Source organism: Phoca vitulina, unplaced genomic scaffold (genome assembly GCF_004348235.1).
Source record: "Phoca vitulina isolate PV1807 unplaced genomic scaffold, GSC_HSeal_1.0 scaffold15, whole genome shotgun sequence".
NCBI lineage: Eukaryota > Metazoa > Chordata > Mammalia > Carnivora > Phocidae > Phoca > Phoca vitulina.
Window position 1 is genome coordinate 32,685,440 of NW_022589718.1, and position 22,199 is coordinate 32,707,638.

A 22,199-nucleotide genomic window follows, 5' to 3' on the forward strand; every position below is an offset into this window, starting at 1 on the left:
CTAAAATCTAGGAACTTTCTGCCTTCTGCCCCAAAATGAGGCTGCAGATCTTTGGTCTTTAGGATGTCCAATGCATGTGAATAAAACTTACTGAACTTTGACATTTGTAACAAAATTTTAAATAAATTGATGTGCAAACATATATATTACCAAAAAAAAAAAAAAAAAAAAAAAACTATTTAAACCTTGCATTTAAAACTTGACAATAAATGTGATAATGCTAATAGTTTTCCCCAGGGTTGCTTTACTTAATGTGGCAGAGGCCTTATCTTTCCAGAGACACAAAAAACTATGGGTAGCCTAATTGGAGTGAAGTCTGTCCTTAATATGGGAACACAAAGGCCTTACCAGCATCTGTGCATACACTGAGTCTGCTGCTTGGGGTCCCAAAACCCCCGAAGTTGTATGTGCAGGTTTACTCACGAAAGTCAGAGAGATGTTTCCCCAGCTCCTGTGGCAACTCATCCATTCTGAGGGCTTTGGCCATGATCCCCATGCTGTTCCCAAAGTTATGTTTCAAATAGACTTAAAATATTACATCCAAATCTCTTATATTGCTGTGTTTATAATTATATTAGAATAGGTACAAACATCAAAGATTTCTTCTGTTTATTTCTACATTATTCGTAGTACTTTTCTCTCATATTCTTTGAGACCTTGAAATCACACGGTTGTCATTAATTACTTTTTTTCCTGATGTCACGCACCAGCACTATTGATTCGGGGAGTGGGGGGTGGGGAGGAGAGATTTGCTCCAACCTGTGCATGTATCTCGTTTCCACCACTGACTTCCTCGTCCACTCCATTCTGCATGTATGTCTGGTCTCAGGCCGTGGTGTCCAGACCGGTTTCCTTGTGTTGGATCTCTCTCCAGCTCCTGCATAATGTCACACGTGAGCTTTACAAGGCACCACTTCATTCATCTGACCAGAAACTGCCAGTGGCTTCCAGCGACTCAAAGAATTGAGCACAAATTTCTCACCTCCTTGTCCCTTGACCAGCCCTCCTTTCTTGTTTTGCTTCTCATTTCTCACTGAGTCTGGACTTCATAAAGTCTCATTCCCTGAACACCAAGCTCATTTCCTGCTCTATATCTTCTTTCTCTACTGGCCCTGGCTTAAAATAAATGCCCTTTCTTTTCTGCTTTCTCAAAACTCCCTCCACTTCTCAGCATTCAGGTAAAGGTCTCTGTCCTGTGTTTGTCTTGTCCAAATACCACTGCCATCACTGCTTCTTGAATGCCCGTAGCAATCACTGTATTTGCTTTCTCCTTGCATGAATTTGTAGGGGTCTGTAGATGGGCATGTGCAACTGGGTTGTGAGCATTTGAGGTACAGGTAGGTTCATGACCTCCACAGAATCCAGCTAATCACACTTGAAAATTATTGAGCTGTTACCATGCTTTCGGCCCTTTACATACACTGTTTCATCTAACCCTCCCCCAAAGCACCTCTGCAGTTGGTAGCAAGGTTAGCCTTATTTTATAGGTGAAGCAAGTAATCATACTCCAGAGTTGGGGACTAAACAATACACTCTACTGACCAACCAATGCTTGTTATATAAAATAACTTATTTATCTGCTGTGTTTTGTAGCAACTGCATGTTTGCCCAGATTTTCACCATTACTTATCCCTATAACTACTACACTGTATACTGTCAAAGGCAAGATACTGTCAATGGCAAGAACAGACAAAAAGAGTAAAAAGAGCCTGTGCCTTCCAGTGAGCGCGGTCTGAGCCCGAATTCCAGTTGGCCACTAAGTCACTTTTTAAGGTTGGGTATGAACTGCAGTTTGCTTATATGTAAAACCACAAAGATGTAAAGTGGGTTGAATGGAATACTGAATGCTCTTGTGGTGGTTAGAACAGAGCCTGGCATCTAAGAGAGAGTCTGCAAAGGGCAGATTTATTATTACCATTACGATTCATATCTGATTCATCCACCTGTGTTTTTCATTATTTTTTTACCACTATCTACAATAAGAAATGCAATATCTATGTTTATATGATATGCATATAGCATATATAGTGTATAGATTTAAAGTAAATAACTATGTAACTTTACATGTAGTTATAGTTATATAGAACTGTAAAAGTAAAACAAAGTATTATTTTAAAACACTTCCCTTTATTGTAGGGCTACCCAACCCTTTTTTCATTATCACCCCCCAAGGATCTTTTATAGACCTTTTCTCTAATCACCTCCCTCGTAAAATTTTAATACCATAGACTTATTTATATCTCCTTATGTGTCATATGTGTATTTGGGCTTTACACATAAAAAAGGTAGTGCAACATAGGATTAAAAATGACAAAAAAATTTTATAGTTAAAAGTTAAATTAAAAATGTAAAAGCTTTTAACATTGCACGTAATTTTAGAACTACAGTTTTTGCTGAGAAACCTTTAAGGTAACTTATTTACTTATTTAGTGGTAATATATCAAATCCCATAGGGAAAGTACCAATTGAGATAAATACCTAACAATACAAACATATTTTTTAAAGAAAACATTCCGAACAATTATTTTTCCAAGAAAAGGCAGATAAGTTTTTAAATAGTTTCTTTTAAATAGTTTCAAAATTTTAGAGAACTTAACTTTTGCTTCATATGAGAAAACAACTTATAACTTCTGTAGCTGCTAGATTCCCAGTTAGATAGTGTAACCCCTTCTTTCTTCTCAGCATGTGACATACTATGGCTTGAATAACTTCTGTAGAATTAAATAATAAAATGTAAACTATTTCTACTTAATTCCCAAAGCTTACGTCACTCACCAAAGCACCAGAGATTGAGTATAAGGAGCAGCCACCAGGCACCTATCGCTCTATGATATTTTATTTTATTTTATTTATTTAATTAATTATTTATTTATTTATATTATGGGCAGAAGACATGAACAGACACTTCTCCAAAGAAGACATACAAATGGCTAACAGACACATGAAAAAAAATGTCGCTCTATGATTTTGAGATTGAGTACTTGGGTCCAGAGAAATTCCCTCAGTGACAGCCCTCTCTTCACTATAATTTTTTTTTTTACATTTTTTAAATTTTATTATGTTATGTTAATCACCATACATTACATCATTAGCTTTTGATGTGGTGTTCCATGATTCATTGTTTGTGTATAACACCCAGTGCTCCATGCAGTACGTGCCCTCTTTAATACCCATCACCAGGCTAACCCACCCCCTGCCCCCTCCCCTCTAGAACCCTCTGTTTTTCAGAGTCCATTGTCTCTCATGGTTTGTCTCCCCCTCCAATTTCCCCCCTTCATTCTTCACCTCCCGCTATCTTCTTCTTTTTTTTTTTTCCTTAACATATATTGCATTATTTGTTTCAGAGGTACAGATCTGAGATTCAACAGTCTTGCACAATTCACAGCGCTTACCAGAGCACATACCCTCCCCAGTGTCCATCACCCAGTCACCCCATCCCTCCCACCCCACCCCCCACTCCAGCAACCCTCAGTTTGTTTCCTGAGATTAAGAATTCCTCATATCAGTGAGGTCATATGATACATGTCTTTCTCTGATTGACTTATTTCGCTCAGCATAACACCCTCCAGTTCCATCCACGTCATTGCAAATGGCAAGATTTCATTCCTTTTGATGGCTGCATAATATTCCATTGTATACATATACCACATCTTCTTTACATTCATCTGTCAATAGACATCTTGGCTCTTTCCAGAGTTTGGCTATTGTGGATATTGCTGCTATAAACATCAGGGTGCACGTACCCCTTCGGATCACTTCATTTGTATCTTTGGGGTAAATACCCAGTAGTGCAATTGCTGGGTCATAGGGCAGCTCTATTTTCAACTTTTTGAGGTAAAGCTCTTACCTTGCATACACTTTGGATATCTTCAATGCCAGTGCTGCTCACATGACAGCCCATAAAGCCCAATAGAAATTAAATACTGATTCAGAAGCTTTTGTTGGGTTTTTGAGAGCCAGAAACCATTGCAAGATTTGATTCCTCCTCCCTAATACCCAGTTTCTACTCCCTTATAGATGATATTGTCCCCATTATGAATGCACGCCTTACTACTCGTGATGCCCTCACTTTTTTTTCTATTCTATTTCTCTTTTTTTGAATGTTGGTCTCTACTTATTGTGAATTGCGACCCACAATTTAATTAAAAACTTCTATGATGATAATTTATATATAAAGAATATATAGCTATGTTATAAAACCATTTCTTAAAAATTAACCGGAACAGTCACCACAATGGCCAAAATTAAGAAATGGCAAAAGCAAGTGTTGGAGAGGATGAGGTGGCACTCATATATCACTGATGGGAACGTGAAATGGTATAACCACTTTGCAAAAACATTTTGGCAGATTCTTATGATCTTGAATATACACTTACAAATATAATCCATAAATCACCTCCTAGGTATTTACGCAAGATAAATAAAAACATATTTCCACACAATAACTTGCCCACAAATGTTCACATAAGCTTCGTTAGCCAATAAATCAACAACCCAAATGTCCATCAGAGGTGAACGCATAAGCAAACTGCAGTGTATCCATATAGTGGAACATTACAGAGCAATATAAACAGAATGAACTGTTGATATGCACAGCATGAATGGATCTCAAAACATTAAGCTGAGTGACAGAGCTAAACTAAAAAACACATGGTATATGACTCAATTTATAAGAACTCTAGAAAAGACAAATATTAGAATCTAGATTGAGAGAAAGCATTTCGGTAGTTGCCTGAAGATACAGGTGGTGGGGATTGACTGGAAGAGGCAAAGGGAACGTCTGGGGTGATAAGAAAGTTCTGTATTTTGATTGTGGTAATAGTTACATGGGTGCATAAATTTGGGGGGAGAAGACAGTGAATTTAAAATAGGAGCATTTTATCACATGCAAATTATTTGTAAGAAAAAATGGATTTTTGAAAAGCCAAGAGAAACAGATCCTTTTACTAACTATAATTTTGAAATTCATTTAGGTTTAAAATGGTAGATTGCTTAAAATCTTTATGGTAACTAAGTCAAATCTCTTAAGCTTCTCATGATTCCCCAGGGGGGAGAGCCTCCCAGCCCTCCTTTGTATGGAGTTTGAAATTTCCCAGCAGTGGCCCCAGCCCTTCCCCAGCGCTGCACTCTCAGCAACCACTGTCAGGATGAAGACGAGGCATACCTTTCTGAAGTGCATGGCATTATATTCCCATTATTATGAGATTAATTAAGTAGCAGACCATTTTGTTTTACGTTATTTATGAAGAAGTATAATTCAATAAATAAATGAATCATTCATAAAATGAGTGATTCATAAAATAATTGTTGAGCCTCTAAAACGGGCACAGAATGCTTCAAGGTAGTGAGAGAGAGGACCAAGCATGAGCCTGGCTGATCCAGTCAAGGAGAGACATGTTATATCTGTATTAGTCGTAGTAGTAGGTCATTAAATATTACTCTGCACAAGCGTCTGCCCACATCGCCTCATGCTCATACTCCTAGCCCCGCCAGGTGGCTACACTGATTCACGCCACAGAGCACAGCGGTGAAGGGCGTGCATGCTGCATGCGGCTTCCTGCTTAGAAAATTCATTTTCTGCTTGGAGTTTCGCTAACTTCTGTAAACTTTTCGTGACTCATTTTCCTCATCTACAAAACAAAACATAAATCAAAATGTTATAAATAACAATGCAGTGTAACATTTATAACCTCATCCTCATGATCATCCTATTCAATGACATTGTGCTATATTACCTATTAGTCTGGCATTGTATAATATTGTAATAGAATAAGAGCAATAATGAGAATGATGAAGACAAGACCTAACACACAGGGATGCAGTAATGTTATAATCAGTAATCCCTGTTCAACGTTAGCACAGTGCCTGATGCGTGACAGTGAGCATTCAGTGAATTTTGGCTGCTATTTTTACAGACATTTTACAAATGAGAAAATTGAGCACTGGAAATGTTAATTAGCACATACAAACCTAACAGCTAAGAAGAGTGCCAGAAAAAAGAAAAATTCAAGTCTTTTTAGCTCTTAAGCCCGTGTTTTCCCCCAATATCTTATAGAATTTCTAGTATTTACAAAAAAAACAAAGAAAGAAAAAAGAAAACCTTTCAAATCTCAATACCAGCAGCACCAAAATAGATCAGAAATTCCACAGGTGGAAGAGATTATCTCTACAGGTGGTTAGGTAGCAATATTCTTATTGATGTTCTCACAGATTATTCTCTTTCCTTCCAATTATTTCCTCTTATATTTTCTGCCAACTTGAACATCATGGATTCCCATGGCCCCTTACATGGAGGGTCTCTTTCTATGGAGGGAGTCATTTGTGATTAAGAAGTGATGCCCTAGGTTTTGTTAGTTGACAGAAGTAGTATTCATTCATACATGAGATATTTATGTTGTGTCTGACATGTGTGTCACATCATCCTAGGAGATGTGGGATATTAAAACAATGGGTAATATGATTTCTTAACTAAAGCAGCTCATGTGCCAGAGTACAAACACAAGTATGTCTAGTATCGTAAGTACATAAAATACAATGCTCTGCTTTATTGAGTCATTCATCAAACAGTTACTGTGTGTCTACATGGCACTGCTATTATGCTGGGTTTTGGAGAACAGTAGACAGGATTGCTCCTGTAGAGAAATCCCATAAGTGAGTCAGACACGTGAACAAGGGACTGGAGTTAGTGTGGCAGAGGATGTATGTATGTGGGATGCATGCCTACCATTAAGCAGGAGATGGAGAGGACCTGCCTGGGTCTGCAGAAGTACACAGAATTGCATCTGCCATGCCAAAAATGGATATTTTCTTCAAGTCTCTCAAGAACCATTAGAAGATACATGTAGGACCTGTGATATTTACACTGCATATTATAGAAAGAACATCCTGAAGGCAGTGTAGTAGGTGGGTTAGAGGAGCAAAACAGGAGGTGGAAATATTGAAGCAGCTTCTGAAATAATCTGATACAGAAATAACAAGGGTGGGACCCACAGCGGTGGAAATGGGGTTGGAGAGAAAAGAGGTGGAAAGACATTTTTCAGAAAGCCCACCACTTGGGAAGTGTATGTGTGGGAGAACACAGAGGCAAAAGTTGAGGATGAAGGCACAAGGATGATACAAAGACCGGACACGTGTTCACAGGAAGACTGGATTGGAAAGGGAGAATTTGGTTTGGATATGCATATTGGTGTCTGTGGTATCTGTAAGAAATCAAAGTGAAATGTTTGGTAGGCAGTGGGATCTGCAGTTGGGAGGGTGCTCAGGTGGGCACGCTTCTTTGGTAGCTACCAGCATGAAGCTGGTCGAGCAGTGGAAGAGACGAACCCAACCAAGGAAAATATAGACCGTAAAAAGAGAAGCAGCAGGTGACACCGTGGGGATTATCACTATTTAAGAAACTGGGAGAAACAATGTGCAGGAAACTAACAGAAAAATTAAGACTAAAAATGGTTTATTACAAAATCCAAAGGAGATTGCAAAAACCAACAAGAATTCAAGGAAAGAAGTGGTGAGATGATCAAGTATTAGATCAAGCTCAAGAATGACTAGGACTGACTCCATTATCTGAAGGACATAAAATGGAGATAACGTGTTTATTTATTGATAACCTACGTTGCACAACGCCCTTGAGAAAGAGGCAGAGGGAAAAACAGGGTGAATTCTCAAGGTGAAATTCTCAATTATAGATGAGAAACCAAATCAGAGGGATTAAGCCATTTTCCCCAACATCACACAACTTGAGAGGAGCAAACCAGAGATTCAAACTAAATTTGGAGCCAATCCATTCTTCTGGGGATGCAGTCTTTACTGTATTTTTAACTTCTTTAAAAAAAAAAAAATCTTCAAACATATACTAAAGGACAAGAAAAAACACCACAAAACGATATATTCCTCCACCCTGACTTGAAATTCAACAAATATTTTATCATATTCACTTAAGATACAACCCAAAGCCCCAGTCACCATTCTGCATCCTCCGTTCCCAGAGGTAACCACTGCCTGGAAATTGTATTCTCATTTATGCTCTTCCATTTTTATCACATATGGATGTATTAACATATGACAAAAGAATATATAGTACAGCTTTGTTTAAAATATTTATGTTAAAATGGTGACATTAATTTTTTCTCTCGATGTTGTGTGTTAGACATGTAATCATTTTGAGGTCTATAGGCCTGGTTTGTTCATTAAATACCTGTATGGTATTCCATTGTATGAATGAATGAATGAATGAATGAACGAATGAATGTTCATGCTTATTCTATGATACCTACTGTAGGGAAGACACTATGCTACCTATTAGGAAGAGAGTAAAATCAAAGGAGAGAGATGTCACATTTGAAAGCCAAGTGACCTGAAGTGAATTTTACCCAGGGGTAAATTTATTGGTCAGTTGGTTCTCATTGACAATGTCCCATAGGGTTCCTAAAGGAAATAGCACATTCTGGGGACGATGAATAGACCAGAATAATTTACTTGGGTGTTAATTGGTAAAGGCCAGAGGAGATTAAATTAAAAAAGCAATGCTAAGGCTGTGCTTTGGAAGCTTTGGGCACCAGCCTGAAGAGTTTCGCCTTTTCTATAGAGGTATTGGAGTAGCACGGGGAGTTTTTCGGTACAGGAATGACGAGACCATGCTCAGCAGAGCCAGGGTACCTTGAATTTTTTTTTAATAAGTACTAAAAATAGAAAATATGGATGATTTCAACCTGATAAAGAGGTTATATCAGTCTTTGGGGGAGAGTCCTGGTGTGGTGAGAGAGGAAAAGAAGGGGTGAAAAAAGATGAGAAAATGGAAAACCTAGCCTGAAGGCTCATTTGTTTTTATTTGTTAACTGGTTTTCATTTCTTTTACAAAAATGTCAACATTGCTTACTAAGACACCAACTAAAATATATTTGCTTCTAAGAAGTTAGAGTTATTCGGGCTTATTAAGGAAAATTTCATTCGTGTGAGAAGTCATCTCTTCTCCAAGCAACACAGTAGATTTATAGCCCTGGCAACCTTTGAAGTAGAACTTGAGTGCTCAGTGTCTTTGTTAATCTATAACAGATCCTCAGTCTTAATGCTTGGAAGCATGAATTTCTATGAGGGTTTTTTTCTCATTTTAATTTTTTCTTTCCTTTCAATTTCAAGATCATGCATTTTTGCTTCACCAAAAATAGAGATAGAATAGCATGATACACTTAATAAACTGCATGAGAGCAGAAATGCAGAGGTAACACATCTGCCAATTAAACCGGGACATAGTCTTACGCCAATTGATCAGAAACTGCTTTTCCAGTATTTTAAAACATGCATCTGTGTTCTGCCCTGAAAATATCCTCTTTATAGTTTTAAAACCCTCATGATAATATGCAGTTATTTTTGAAATCTTAATTCACATTTCTGTTCATTTTTTTTTACAAAGCTCATTATTATCTAAATATTGTCCAACACCTTCAAATGAGCACCTATTGATATGAATTGATTCACCCATGGAACTCAAGTAAGAGTCTCCAGACCCTGGAATGTATTTTTTTCGAAAAGGAAGCTAACTGGGCTGTCCAGTATATGTGCCTTTGGACCGTTTGGTTTCTGCCTTCTAAAAGATAACAGTTGGAAGCACAGCATTCCTATGACTTGCTGACTGACTGGTAGAAATTACAGCAAAAGGTCTATGGCTGAGAATATTCCATCAGTATATCCTCTGCACTGAGGTTGTGAGTGCAGTGTTACCCAGAGGCAGGAACTATTAGATCAAAGAGTTTGTCAACTCAATGTCAAGTTCAACTAAAATGCATTGATGATTATTTTTAAGAAATGTCTACATTAGACCAAATCTGTCAGTCATTTTCTAAATATTTTTGGTAGACCTTTTTAAAGCAGTTTTAAGCTTATAAAAAAATTGAGCAAAAAGTACAAAGAATTCCCATATGCCTCTTAACCCTCCTTCCCCAGATTTCACTAACACCTTGCATTAGATAGTCAAGTGTATTCAAGGGTCATACATGAAGAACTCAAGATGAACACAATTCAAAGTCTTCGGGAATAAAACCGGTGAAGTATTTTACCCAGGGCTCTGTGGTTCTAATAATGAAAGAAAAGTGTTGCCCTTCTAGCTGCTCTTCTGACAACTCTCTTGGGCCAGAGGGTCTGGATGGATATTCTTTCAAAATATAATTACAGGTTTGAGTGATTGTTAGTCACACTGGGTGAAGATCAGATGACATTAACAGTTGGCATTTAGGGAATCAAAACTGTATTTGGATATTTATCAAAATTATTAACACGGTCAGAGTCCCCTCCACCCCACCCTGTATATGTTTTCTTAATGGAATATAGATCATCTTACTGGATAGATCATCGAATGATAGAAAGATGCTTAGAAGGGATGTATGAGAGCTCACAGTACATGCCTTCAAACTAATATCACGGATCACATTCCACGTTTAAGACTTAAGGCAGGATAGCTGTTTGAGGAACAAGACTGCGTACTGTGGGTACTGCATAATCAGCACAATTTTAATCGGTTAGCTTGTTGTGAAGACACCTTATGAAAAGAGATGCCAATGAGAGTATTTGATTAATAGCACAGTTCATGTCCACAGAAAGAATTTGCTTTTTAAAAAAGTCATTGAGTGCTACGAGCTGAATTTGTATTCAGTTAATGTTGACATTCATTTTGAACAGTCTGTGAAATATTTTAAGAGATATTTAGTAAAGTGGATCAAAAGTAGTTTAAATAAATCCAGATGCAGGTTTGTTTTTTTTTTTCACTGAGAAATATATTACAAAATATATTACATTCAGCTCAGTTCTCACTAATGCCAAACAAAAGGTGGGGGTGTGTCTGCATTCCTTAAATATGGATTTGGGGAGTCAGGGAATTTCCAAGTATATAGAAACTCTAGTGCCAAAATGTAGAGATGATGAAAGAACCCAAACAGTGGTATGCACAGAACAGCCTACTGTTGTTTCCAGAGCACAAAAGCTAGCAACTATTACCCAGTATGTAGGATTTTATCACACAGAACATACTAGTCTTTCAAAATTTCAAAAGAGAGGTAAAGGCGAGATAATAATTTTAATCATTAAATCCATTGTGCTTGAACCATATACCCTTAAATTTTTGTCTTCTGGTTTTAACTAGCAACAGTTACCTAACCAGTTGAGTGAGGTAATGAGATAATTCTTAGAAAAGCATCTTTTTCCTTCATAAGTATTATAAACAGGATTGTGGTTGTGTTTGGGGTAGGGGGGAAAGGAAAGTAGGAAACTTTATTTACATGTGTTTCTCAACATCTACTTTACAAATAATTGCATAATCATGGGCTTTGCAGACAAAATGCATCTTTGGATCAATGTTTTATAAATACAGTATACAAAAATACTTTCTTTAAAAGTTTTAATAGGTTTTTACACACATTAATATTCAGAATTGAAAAATTTCAATAGGATAAAAATGCTTTGGAGATGAAGATATGTAGGAGATAAGTAAATTATGCTAACTTCTATCCACATTAAAAACATTTTCTTTCATTCTAAGATACGATTTTGGAAATGGGTCTTTTTTTCACATGAGAAGCTTTAAATGCTAAGAACTTGCCATTCACTTTTGGAGTAGGGAACCTCATTTAGTAATTATGAAAATGCATCCTATGCAAATATATGTATTTTTAATTAAATGGTATCTAGCAAGATTTCAAATTTCAACATTAAAATATGTTAACATTGATAAGCAGTAGTTTTTTAATTTTGGCAAAGCTTCTAAAGTGAAATTTTTCTAGAAATTTAAATTAAGTTTTAAGAATCTTAGAAATTAAAATATTTAGTTCACCTTGAGCAAAGCATAATTAGTCTGTAATATAAAGTTTATGTTGGCAAAAACACTTCAGGTATAACAATTGAAATTGTTATTCGGAAGGCCATATTTTTATTCACCATGAATGTGCAAAACCAAAAAGGCTGGTGTAGCCAGATTCTAGGGAATTATTGAATGCTGTAAAACTAGGCACTAGATACCTTGTTGTTTTGTAGGACATTTTCAGAAATGCATTCCTTCATCTGTTTCTACACACAGTCCATATTTTTGAGTTTATATTTTTAAGGATGTGAAATATTACAAAACTCTTTTCCCTCACTACATGAGAAATAGGAAATGCTTTATTTTCCTACCCCTGTAGGGTGAACAATTTTGTAGACCAACTTTCACTTCAGCACAGAGACATTAGCACGTTCTCCTGCAGTTGAAGACCTCAGTATGGACCAGTCTCACTTAGGCTAGTGATTGAGATCATTCTTGACACTTTTTTCCATAAAAATAAATAGCTTAGATATGTTTATCAACATTAACGACTGTAACTAAAAAACGAATACACTGGACATTGCTATCATATACACACATACACATACACCACATGTGGGAGAGGGGGAGGTTGTATGTGTGAGGGCGTGTACAAGCGTATTTAGATGTGCATATATAACAAAAATCTATGCATGTAGAGAACTGAAGTATAGTTGCAGAAAGCGAGCTTTATCACATGCATTCTGGTAATATTTTATTTTATTACATGTCATTCTTTGACTTTACAAATGCATTTCCCAACCCTTATAATGGATTTCATGATCCACTGATGGATTACAACTAACAACTGGAAGAACATTGGCTTAGGTAATAGCGGTATAAATCTCATATTGGCAAAATGATCATGCCCTTCTACTGCAGCCACCATAGCCCTGTACCCTCCTGATACCAACATGGGTGTGTGTCACTTAAATCATGTGTATGTCAACCTTGAGGCAACACAGGCAAAACTTATTTACCTTCATTTATGGAAGAGTGGTCTGAGTTTCATTCAGCTAGGATTTATTGCATTACTATTATATAACTAAACATAACATCTTATTTGATGGAAGGGACTAAAGCTTTGGATAGCAGGTAAATGAAAAAAACAATGATACTGTTTTGGAGAATTGATAAGTACTGTCTGAATTTTTTGTGAAACAATGTACATTTATGTTTAACCAATAAAGCAGTAATGACCAAAATATGTGGTAAGTAAAGACTTGCTCTTAGGAATACATAAAATTATTAGGAAGGTATAATGTTCCCCAATGCATAAAGCTAACTGGAAAAGCAAGGTCTAGAAGAGCATGTAAGGGAGGCTATCTTCTGGATAACAGAATGGGAAAAATATATACATACATACATATTTTCTTTATTTACAAAAAGAAGCACTGAAAACACAAACCAAACACTGCAAAAAGGATCAGCATGCTGAGGACATGGATCAGAATTAACTCCTCTGAATATATATTTTCTCGTAATTTTAACTGAAATCACATAAATTTTCAAAAAATTAAATTATAAAGAGAAAGGCATATGGTGTATGCAGGGTAAGGCAAATATTTTATTATTATACATACACATATATAATATGTACTTAAGCAAATGTCAAGATTGTTGGGAACAAAAATTTTAGTGGAAGTTATTAGTATGAAGTCAAGAAGTAAATTTAAAACCAGTAATGTTAAATTATATTTAGAAATAGCACTATGACTGGTTTTTTCCCCTAAAACTATGTACAGGTATCTCTTACTTAAGAATCAATCACCTATTTCGGGGCACCTGGGTGGCTCAGTTGGTTAAGCGACTGCCTTCGGCTCAGGTCATGATCCTGGAGTCCCGGGATCGAGTCCCGCATCGGGCTCCCTGCTCGGCAGGGAGTCTGCTTCTCCCTCTGACCCTCCTCCCTCTCATGCTCTCTGTCTCTCATTCTCTCTCTTGCAAATAAATAAAATCTTAAAAAAAAAAAAAAAAAAAGAATCAATCACCTATTTCGAAAAATATACATTGCAAACAAATTTTTACTGTCTTAAGTGGGAAGAATTAAACTAATTTCCTACAAAGAGCTTAAAGATAATACCTATAGAAAAGTAACATACTATCTTGATAGGATCTAAAATGCTCAAACACTGTTTCCTTGATCATCCAACAATTATTATGGTTATTGACACATGGCTACTTGTTATTACTTGCATGCTGAGTGAGAAATTACTAGTTTATGATATGGGACAGCAAATAACACACAGCATTCAAAAACTTGTTAAAAATGAAAAATAAATTCAAGAAAACTTTCCATAATAGATGGTCTTCATCAGGCTGGAGACATGACCCTTGAAGAACGTTACAAGGGAGGAAGGGGAAGGGTAAGGATAAGACAGTCATTGCCCTTCACGGTGGTGTGGAGAGGTGTGGGAGGGTGTTCTGGGCAAACTCTCCCACTGAATGGGACAAGTAGAGATTCTCTGGGTCTTGGAGCTCCTGTAGAGACTGCTGGCAGGAGAGATTCCATAAATCCTCAGAGGCGGTTGTCAAGGAAAAAATGGTTACCAGCAGTAGATGTGCTTACACTTCAAAAAGTCCTTCCTGGGGTGCTATATGAGACATCATTTCTTTTAAAGAAAGGCATATCATTGAATCATCATACAGTAGGACTCTGAAGCTTTTCTCAGCAACATGCAAAGCACGTGACCTGTTTGTTTATAGTCGGTGCACTTGTTAAGATGTCTATACATGATTGTTATGTTCTACCAGTCTGGAATGTAACTCAACACTCTTCCCTCACATATTGTTCACGATATTGAGTGTGAAAGATAGTTATTTCCCCTGTAACAACCTCAGTTGAAAAATAAGGTAGTGAGAGTTTTATATATATTCTGTAAAGATATTAAGAGCCCAGAATCCTTCTAATGGGTAAACGTTAACTAAAAGAGACATTCTGTGGGATATACGTGAGTTTTCTAGCTTTGTGCCCTGGAAAGGTCGAATAGTAATGTAACCTGATGGCACTGAACAAACCTAATCCCAAATGCCATTTCCCAACAGATAGAATGAGGGCTCCTTGAAAGAATGGCTGATTCTAGGTGTGGAGGAGACAATGGACAAGATGAGCTTGTGACATCTGTTCATCCCAGAGGACAGAGAAGCTTCACAACTAAAGGGCTCATTTCATGTAGGCGCCACTATGAAGGAGTGAGTCCCAGTTAGCCAGCCATCGGACACCTGGAGCAAAGGGGCACTTGGTGTACTTGACTAAAGCCCATATGTTCGTAATTTTTACTAAAACAGATAATGAGAATATAAGAGGAGGGAGGGAGGGAAAACTAGGACAACAGCAATAACAACAAGCATGGTCTTCAGTGACCTTCTGGTGGAGTGTAGAGTGGAAATTTTGGATTAATAGACCCTTTATAGTTATAGGTATCTCTGGTTCAGAAATAAGTCCGGAAAGGTAAATGTATAAAAATGTTTCCTGTAGAACTGTTTGAAAAGGTCACAAATTAGGAACAATTTCAGTAGTGACCAATAGGAGATGAATGTACTCATGCATTTTATGGACTGCTGTGTAGCCACTAACAAGCAGAACATTTTGAAATGACCTATGAAGATATCCACAATATATTGTTTAGTGGAAGAAGGAAATTTTCGAGTAATATAAGAGGCTTATCCCCTTTTTTACACAAACTAAACCACCATGTGATTACACAAATAAATGTATTTGCCTTAACAAGATCAAAGTCTGGAGTGATAGAAGACCACATCACTAAGTGGTCACCTCTGGGATTAGAATTTGGCCACATATGTGGGTGAGGGGGATACTTTGAGAGGGAACTTTCACATTTCATTTCGTATATTCTTATATCATTTTAAAGCTTTTTCACAAACATGCATTGGTTTTGTAATACGGAGCTAAGAAAAGCAATGATCCCTTCTGGGTACCAGTTAGACTATTAACTCGTCTGTCTCTCCCAAAGGTGCCAAGCTGCGAACAAGACTTGCCCCACAAATTACATCTGGAATAATCACCTCTGCAGATGCCTGGCTCAGCAAGATCTTATTTTTTCCTCAAATTCTGGAGATGGTAAGCAGAATGATATTTTAAAGACGAAATGCCAAGCATCTCTGTTTTGATTGACAAATATTTTAATATTAAGATCACATGTACAATATTCAGGTCATCATTCTCTGGAATAAGTGACTACCAAACAGGACATTTTCTACTTGACATTGGTATTGTTTTGAACTTCCTGGTAAAGGAACATACCCATGTTTGTGCATGACCCTTTAATGAAAAACATAAAGAGACACTTCTAAATGATTTTAATGGTTTCACACCATACCCAGACCTAAGGAAGGTATAGTAACAATGTCTGACTGTGTGTGTCTAGACTCTGCAGATGGATTCCATGACATCTGTGGACCCAACAAGGAGCTCGATGAAGAAACGTGTCAGTGTGTCTGCAAAGGGGGGCTCCGGCCTTCCAGCTGTGGGCCCCACAAAGAACTAGACAGAAACTCATGCCAGTGTGTCTGTAAAAACAAACTTTTACCCAACTCATGTGGGGCCAACAGAGAATTTGATGAAACCACATGCCAGTGCATATGCAAAAGAACCTGCCCAAGAAATCAACCCCTAAACCCTGGAAAATGTGCCTGTGAATGTACAGAAAATTCACAGAAATGCCTCTTAAAAGGAAAGAAATTTCAACATCAAACATGCAGGTAAGAAATCTTTGTGAAGTGTATTCCTTTCTCTTAACTGGGGATTGTTTCCTTAACCAAAAAGGCAGTGGCTTTTTAGAATGAGACCAGTCAGTTCTGGAAGACGACTTCTGTTATTTTCTAACCGATGCTAAGCTTTCCTTGGGACTGTGTTTACTCCTGAAAAAAGCAAGATAAGAGCCCTGGGAAGCAAAACCAGATCCAACCTCAGAATGCACTCCTACTGCTCATCCCCGAGGCTGAGTCTGAGGCAGTGGTCCTTCAACATGGGCTGGGAGACAGATGCACAGGACAGTCATGTGAGGAGGATTTCCAGAACATCCAAACATGGCAGACCTGGCCCCACCAAAAATTATGATGCCATCATAATGTAGGACAACTGTTCCAAGTGCAGAAAATTTTATGCAAAATTTACAAAGGATAGCATAGTGCCACTAAATGTAGAATTATATCTAGAAAAATATTTAAGTATTTCCTGGAATTAGAGAGATAAATTATATTGTTAAAGATTACTCAAGACTCATTCCTTAAACGTTGATTCTGCACCCTTCTTCACCAAGAAGAACAAAATGAGACTATTGGACTCAAACACTTCCAGCGTTAATCCCGGAACTACATCCTCTTTAATCTGATGGTAAGGTGGTCTATTTTAGCCAGCTCTGTGCTTTTGGCATTTCCTTCAACACGGCTCCACCAGACATAGGCCTTCTCTCTCCCATACGTTTGACGTCTTCGACCACTTTTCTTTCCCCTCAATTAATGAGAGTTCCCAAACTTCTATTTTATTAGCATCTTACCATCATGCTGAGCACACTTTAGCAATGAAGCTACGTCCTCTTCAAGGTTGCTCCAAGACCCAGGCATTTAGCACTTGAGTTCACCTCTTTCATCTCTCATTTATTCAACCAACTGTAACCCAGGTTGGTTGAACTCTCTGTAACCCGAGAGTGCCATGTTAAAGTGCTATTCAAGGTCTCAGCAGACTCCACAGCCAAAGCCAGTGGACAAGTTGGTCTTCGTGTAACGTGTCTTTTCTGTACCTTTTCTTGAACTCCCCTCTTTGCTTTGGCTGACATAACAACGTAACATTTTCCTCCCCTTACTGCTCTTTTGGTTTTCAGACCATCTGCGTTTCATCACCTCCACTGGGTCCTCTTCTTCCAAACTCAGTGTTTGGAGATGGTGATCATGCCCATGCAAAAGATGATCACTCACATGACTTAAGACTTAAATTTCATTTATTTACAATTTCATATCTGCATTAGTGTTCATTAACTTTCCCCAGCAAATAAAATGTCCATCTTTTAATCCTCACAAGTTTTGTGCTCCCATTTTAATTCCTATTTCTGATGACCCATCCACACTAACATTTTAGCTGCTGCATAAGGGAACTTCAGTGAATCTAGGTACCTCATGGATGACATTTTTTCTTCCATTATTGCTTTAGAGTACCTTACAGGGATCCTTTTGTTTCCTTTTTAGAATATTTTGAGCAATCACTATATTCCCATTTTATTTGCATATCCCTACTCTAGCAGAAGGATATTTCAAAAATGCAGAATACTATATAGATACTAAATCTTATTGAAGATTATGAAACCATTTTGTATATTGAACCCTTCTGAGTGAACCTAGTGTATTTGGAAAGCCTGATTTTATGTTTACATAAGACTAACCAGCCATCATATTTTTTCTACAGAATTCTTATATTAACTTAAGAGAAAAGAGTTCTATCTTCTATTTATTGAAACTCTTCCTGTGTTCATTTTTCTAAGGATATACTTCCAGGTTTACATATATATTGAAGCAAAAAAAAGATAATATTTTGAAAATATGTACACTCATTTTCTCTTAATATTTATTCCAAAAGAGGGGGGCAGAGTATATATTTTTTGTCCACTGCCTTTGAAAATCAGAAACTTTCATTGATTATTGAGAATTGCATCTTTTTATTTTTATTTTATTTTTTTTATTATGTTATGTTAATCACCATACATTACATCATTAGTTTTTGATGTAGTGTTCCATGATTCATTGTTTGCGTATAATTGCATCTTTTTAGTAAAGGAATACCAGAAGTCTTATAATAATGCATCTGTACTTAGAAGTAAAAAAAAATAGTAACATTTTAACTAGATAACTCTTTTTTTCCTGCTAGAGCACAAGAAATGAAACTTCAGACTCACATTTGCAGTTTCTCTGTAGTGTGCTTTTGATTTCCCTGCCAGGTCATCTTGCATTATTCCCTGGACATACACCCCTTTCTCGCACTGGACTTTCTCACACTCCCACAGCTTCTTCAAAGGTAGCTCCCATTTGCTGGAGCAACAGGGCTGTTTGATCATCTGTCCTTTCACCACTGCTGGAAACTGGAGGTCTAGGACAGGAAGAGAGGGGTGCCCATAGCAAGCACCGTCCCTCACCCCTTCCCCGCGCCAGGCCACCTTCTTGTCACTTGGAGCCCAGGTGGAGAGGAAGAGAGGGCCACCATGGCTTAGCCGGCTATCTGCCCAGCAGAGAGACGGGGTGAGGGTGGGTCTCCCCACTGAGGACCACAGTCCTGCCAACATGACTTCATCTAATCACTTCCAAGTCGGGCTTCCATACAAGTCCCAGACTCTTGTGAACTCTGCCGTACTTCTATGCTCACACCCCATCAGCAAGACCTTACGCACTCACTTCCACAGTTTCTGTTGTATGTTTCTTTCCTCCGCGAAGCAGAGAGCCCTTCAAAAGAACCAACACTCATATCTTCTCACTCTCCCATCTGTTCTATCAGCAAGACTGCTTTTAGGCTTTTCCATTCCTCCTAAATTTTGTAATTTTCAGCACAAATTTCAGTAAGACATAAACCTAAGAATAATTTTATGATAAAATGAGTAACTTTGTTCTCATTTTAAATTTAAAAAAACAACTGTGTTTGTAGAATAATGAGTTCATTGCTTTGGCCTTTAACAAAAATGTGTTCCTCTTTGTTTTCCTAGTTGTTACAGAAGACCGTGTACAAATCGACCGAAGCATTGTGACCAAGGACTTATATTTAGTGAAGAAGTATGTCGTTGTGTCCCTTCATACTGGAAAAGACCGCATATGAACTAAGACTGTACTATTTTCCAGTTTGTCAGTTTTCTATCTTGGAAAACTGTGTTGCCACATTAGAACTGTCTGTGAACAGAGAGACCTTTGTGGGACCATGGAGAGCAAGACAGAAGTCAGCGTTTGCTGACCTGTGTGGATAGCTTTACAGAAATGGACTGGAGCTCGTCTGCAAAAGACCTCTTTTAATGACTGGTTTTTCTGCCAATGACCAGACAGCTGAGGTTTTTCTCTTGTGATTAAAAAAAAAATAATAATGACTATATAATTTATTTCCACTAAAAATATTGTTTCTGCATTCATTTTTATAGCAATAACAATTGGTAAAGCTCACTGTGATCAATATTTTTATATCATGCAAAATATGTTTAAAATAAAATGAAAATTGTATTATAAACTGGTAAGTTCAGTCCATTACTATCTTCTACTATAAGCAAAACTTGATGATATGAAAACATTCATCTCCGCCTGCCCTTCCTCCTTTTCTCCAACCAGCTGTCAGATTTTGACTATTATGAAAAAGTGTGATCCTAGAGGAGAAAGTTCCAGAGGGACAACAGTTTCTATTACATTTTATTGAAATTCATCTCTTAATATATGTAATGATTATAAATGTGTTAGCACATGACACTTTTGAATTTATAACCAAGGGAATCAATATGGAACATAGCTTATAAATTCATCTGCTTAGCATGTCCATGTGAAATTATTCAGTGCACTGGGATCATTCAGACTCTTCACTTGATTTCATATCTCTCAGTATGTATTAAAATGGCTTTAAAATATTTTACTCAAAAAGAATCTTTCCCAGATATTTAACTCCTTCTGACCAGCTAAAATACTTTCTGTGAGCTGAAATGTTCCTGTCTGGCATGTATAAAATAAACTGGAAATCATGTTTAATTGCTCTTATATGTTAAAAAGGAAACATTTCAGTAACAATTGAAGTGCTTCTCTCATGTTTAAAGGGGCATCAAGCTAAGATACTTTCCTCTGGGAACAAATGTTTTGCCTACGTAAATACAACCATATGAGTGGCTTGCTTCTTGACAGGATTATTTGCTGGTATGTTACAGCTACTGGCAAAGAATAATACATAACCACTAGCAAGACCTACAAAGACACAGCTACAACAATACACAAAAACAGGGAGTCCTGAAAGGAGAAGAAAATTCTAGAGAGCTATAAAAAGATGAGCTTCTTAAAGCTTGCAAATTTAACAAAAACATTTTTTACATGGTATAGGTGACTACTCAAAATATTAGTATCTGTGTTTTACCATAAGATAGTTTTCTTTAAAAATATTTAAAAAGACTGATGCCTTAAACATGCCCTGAGTGTTTTCTGTATTGCCTTTTAAAATAATGTTACACATAATGTTTAGAGAAGTGCAGTTTTGTGCTCTGCATAACTTAAGCATCCAGTTTATAAAGTCAGATTTTTCACGTTTTGGGAAAAAAATGATCTTCTGAAATTCTCTCATTATAGATTTATGGACCATCTTCCTATTTTTTAGTGAGAATGGCTGAAGCCTTTAGGCAGAAAATATATGCATTGTACATCCTATGTTCAAGCCACGGTCTAGGTCATTTTCAAACGTGAGCACAGTAGAAAACAATAATAATAGTAATAATACAAAAGAAAAAGATAACTAAATTTGACCAAGGCTATAGCGTTATCAATATTTCTTTATAAGAACTAAGTGAGGGATGATTACCAAAGGAAAAATGGAATCAACATAAATAACATCTTTCCACCTGATGGGAAGGCATAGTCCCTAGGGCATAAACTGGTCACCATCTATGAAATTCAGCTGAGATTCAACACAATCATTTTTCATCACATCTGAGCCAAGAATGTAAGCAAACAAACGTATGTAATTTGTTATAGCAATCTGGTGAATCATTTTTAGTTTTGATACTTTGGAAATATATTGATTTCTTAGCAAATTCAGGAAAAAAATGTATTTGAAGTTTCAAATCAGGCCCCTGAGGCCATGTAAAGCGTATGAGAACCTGATACAATGACTACTATCAGCTCTAAAAAATCTAAAGTATGTGTTGACAATTAGTTTCTCAGAATATATGGGTGAGCCAAAAAAAAATCACTAGACCAAAAATTAAAGCATGAATCATGCCAGAAAAATAGCGCTTAATTTGTCCATGGAGATATAATAATTTTGGCCAAAATCAAAAGTAACATGACAAAAACAATATATTGCCAGACATACTTGAAAATAATTTTATGTGGGCCATAAAAAAATCTCACTTCACTAAATTATAATAATTGAGATTTTGTGGTGCCAGTTTAGGCTAGAGATAAGGCTAAATAATTACTTAGCATGTTAGCAAGCATGATTCAGCAAAAAGCTAAAAAAAAATACAGTGAGAATGTAAACTCTCCGTGAGTCTCAAGATACCAACCCAGCCAAATCTCAAGGGTAAAGATGCGAAAACACTGGACGCTTGCAGGGACAGTTAGTACATATATGGAAATCTTAAAAGTTTTTACACAGAATTTTAGGTCTAGAAACCAAATACTGTCCATTCAGTTTAAA

General features: G+C 37.0%; 1 protein-coding gene across 1 annotated transcript in view; it reads left to right on the top strand.

Annotated features, from left to right (window-relative positions):
• VEGFC (vascular endothelial growth factor C) overlaps positions 1–20,002 on the top strand; it is a 102,320-nt gene extending 82,318 nt beyond the window's left edge. The window contains exons 5-7 of the mRNA XM_032413233.1: positions 15,799–15,905; positions 16,213–16,546; positions 19,531–20,002. Of these exons, the coding sequence (XP_032269124.1) occupies positions 15,799–15,905; positions 16,213–16,546; positions 19,531–19,645 (556 nt within the window). The 3' untranslated portion in view covers positions 19,646–20,002. The remainder of the gene's footprint in view (positions 1–15,798; positions 15,906–16,212; positions 16,547–19,530) is intronic.
• Positions 20,003–22,199: the final 2,197 nt, after the last annotated feature.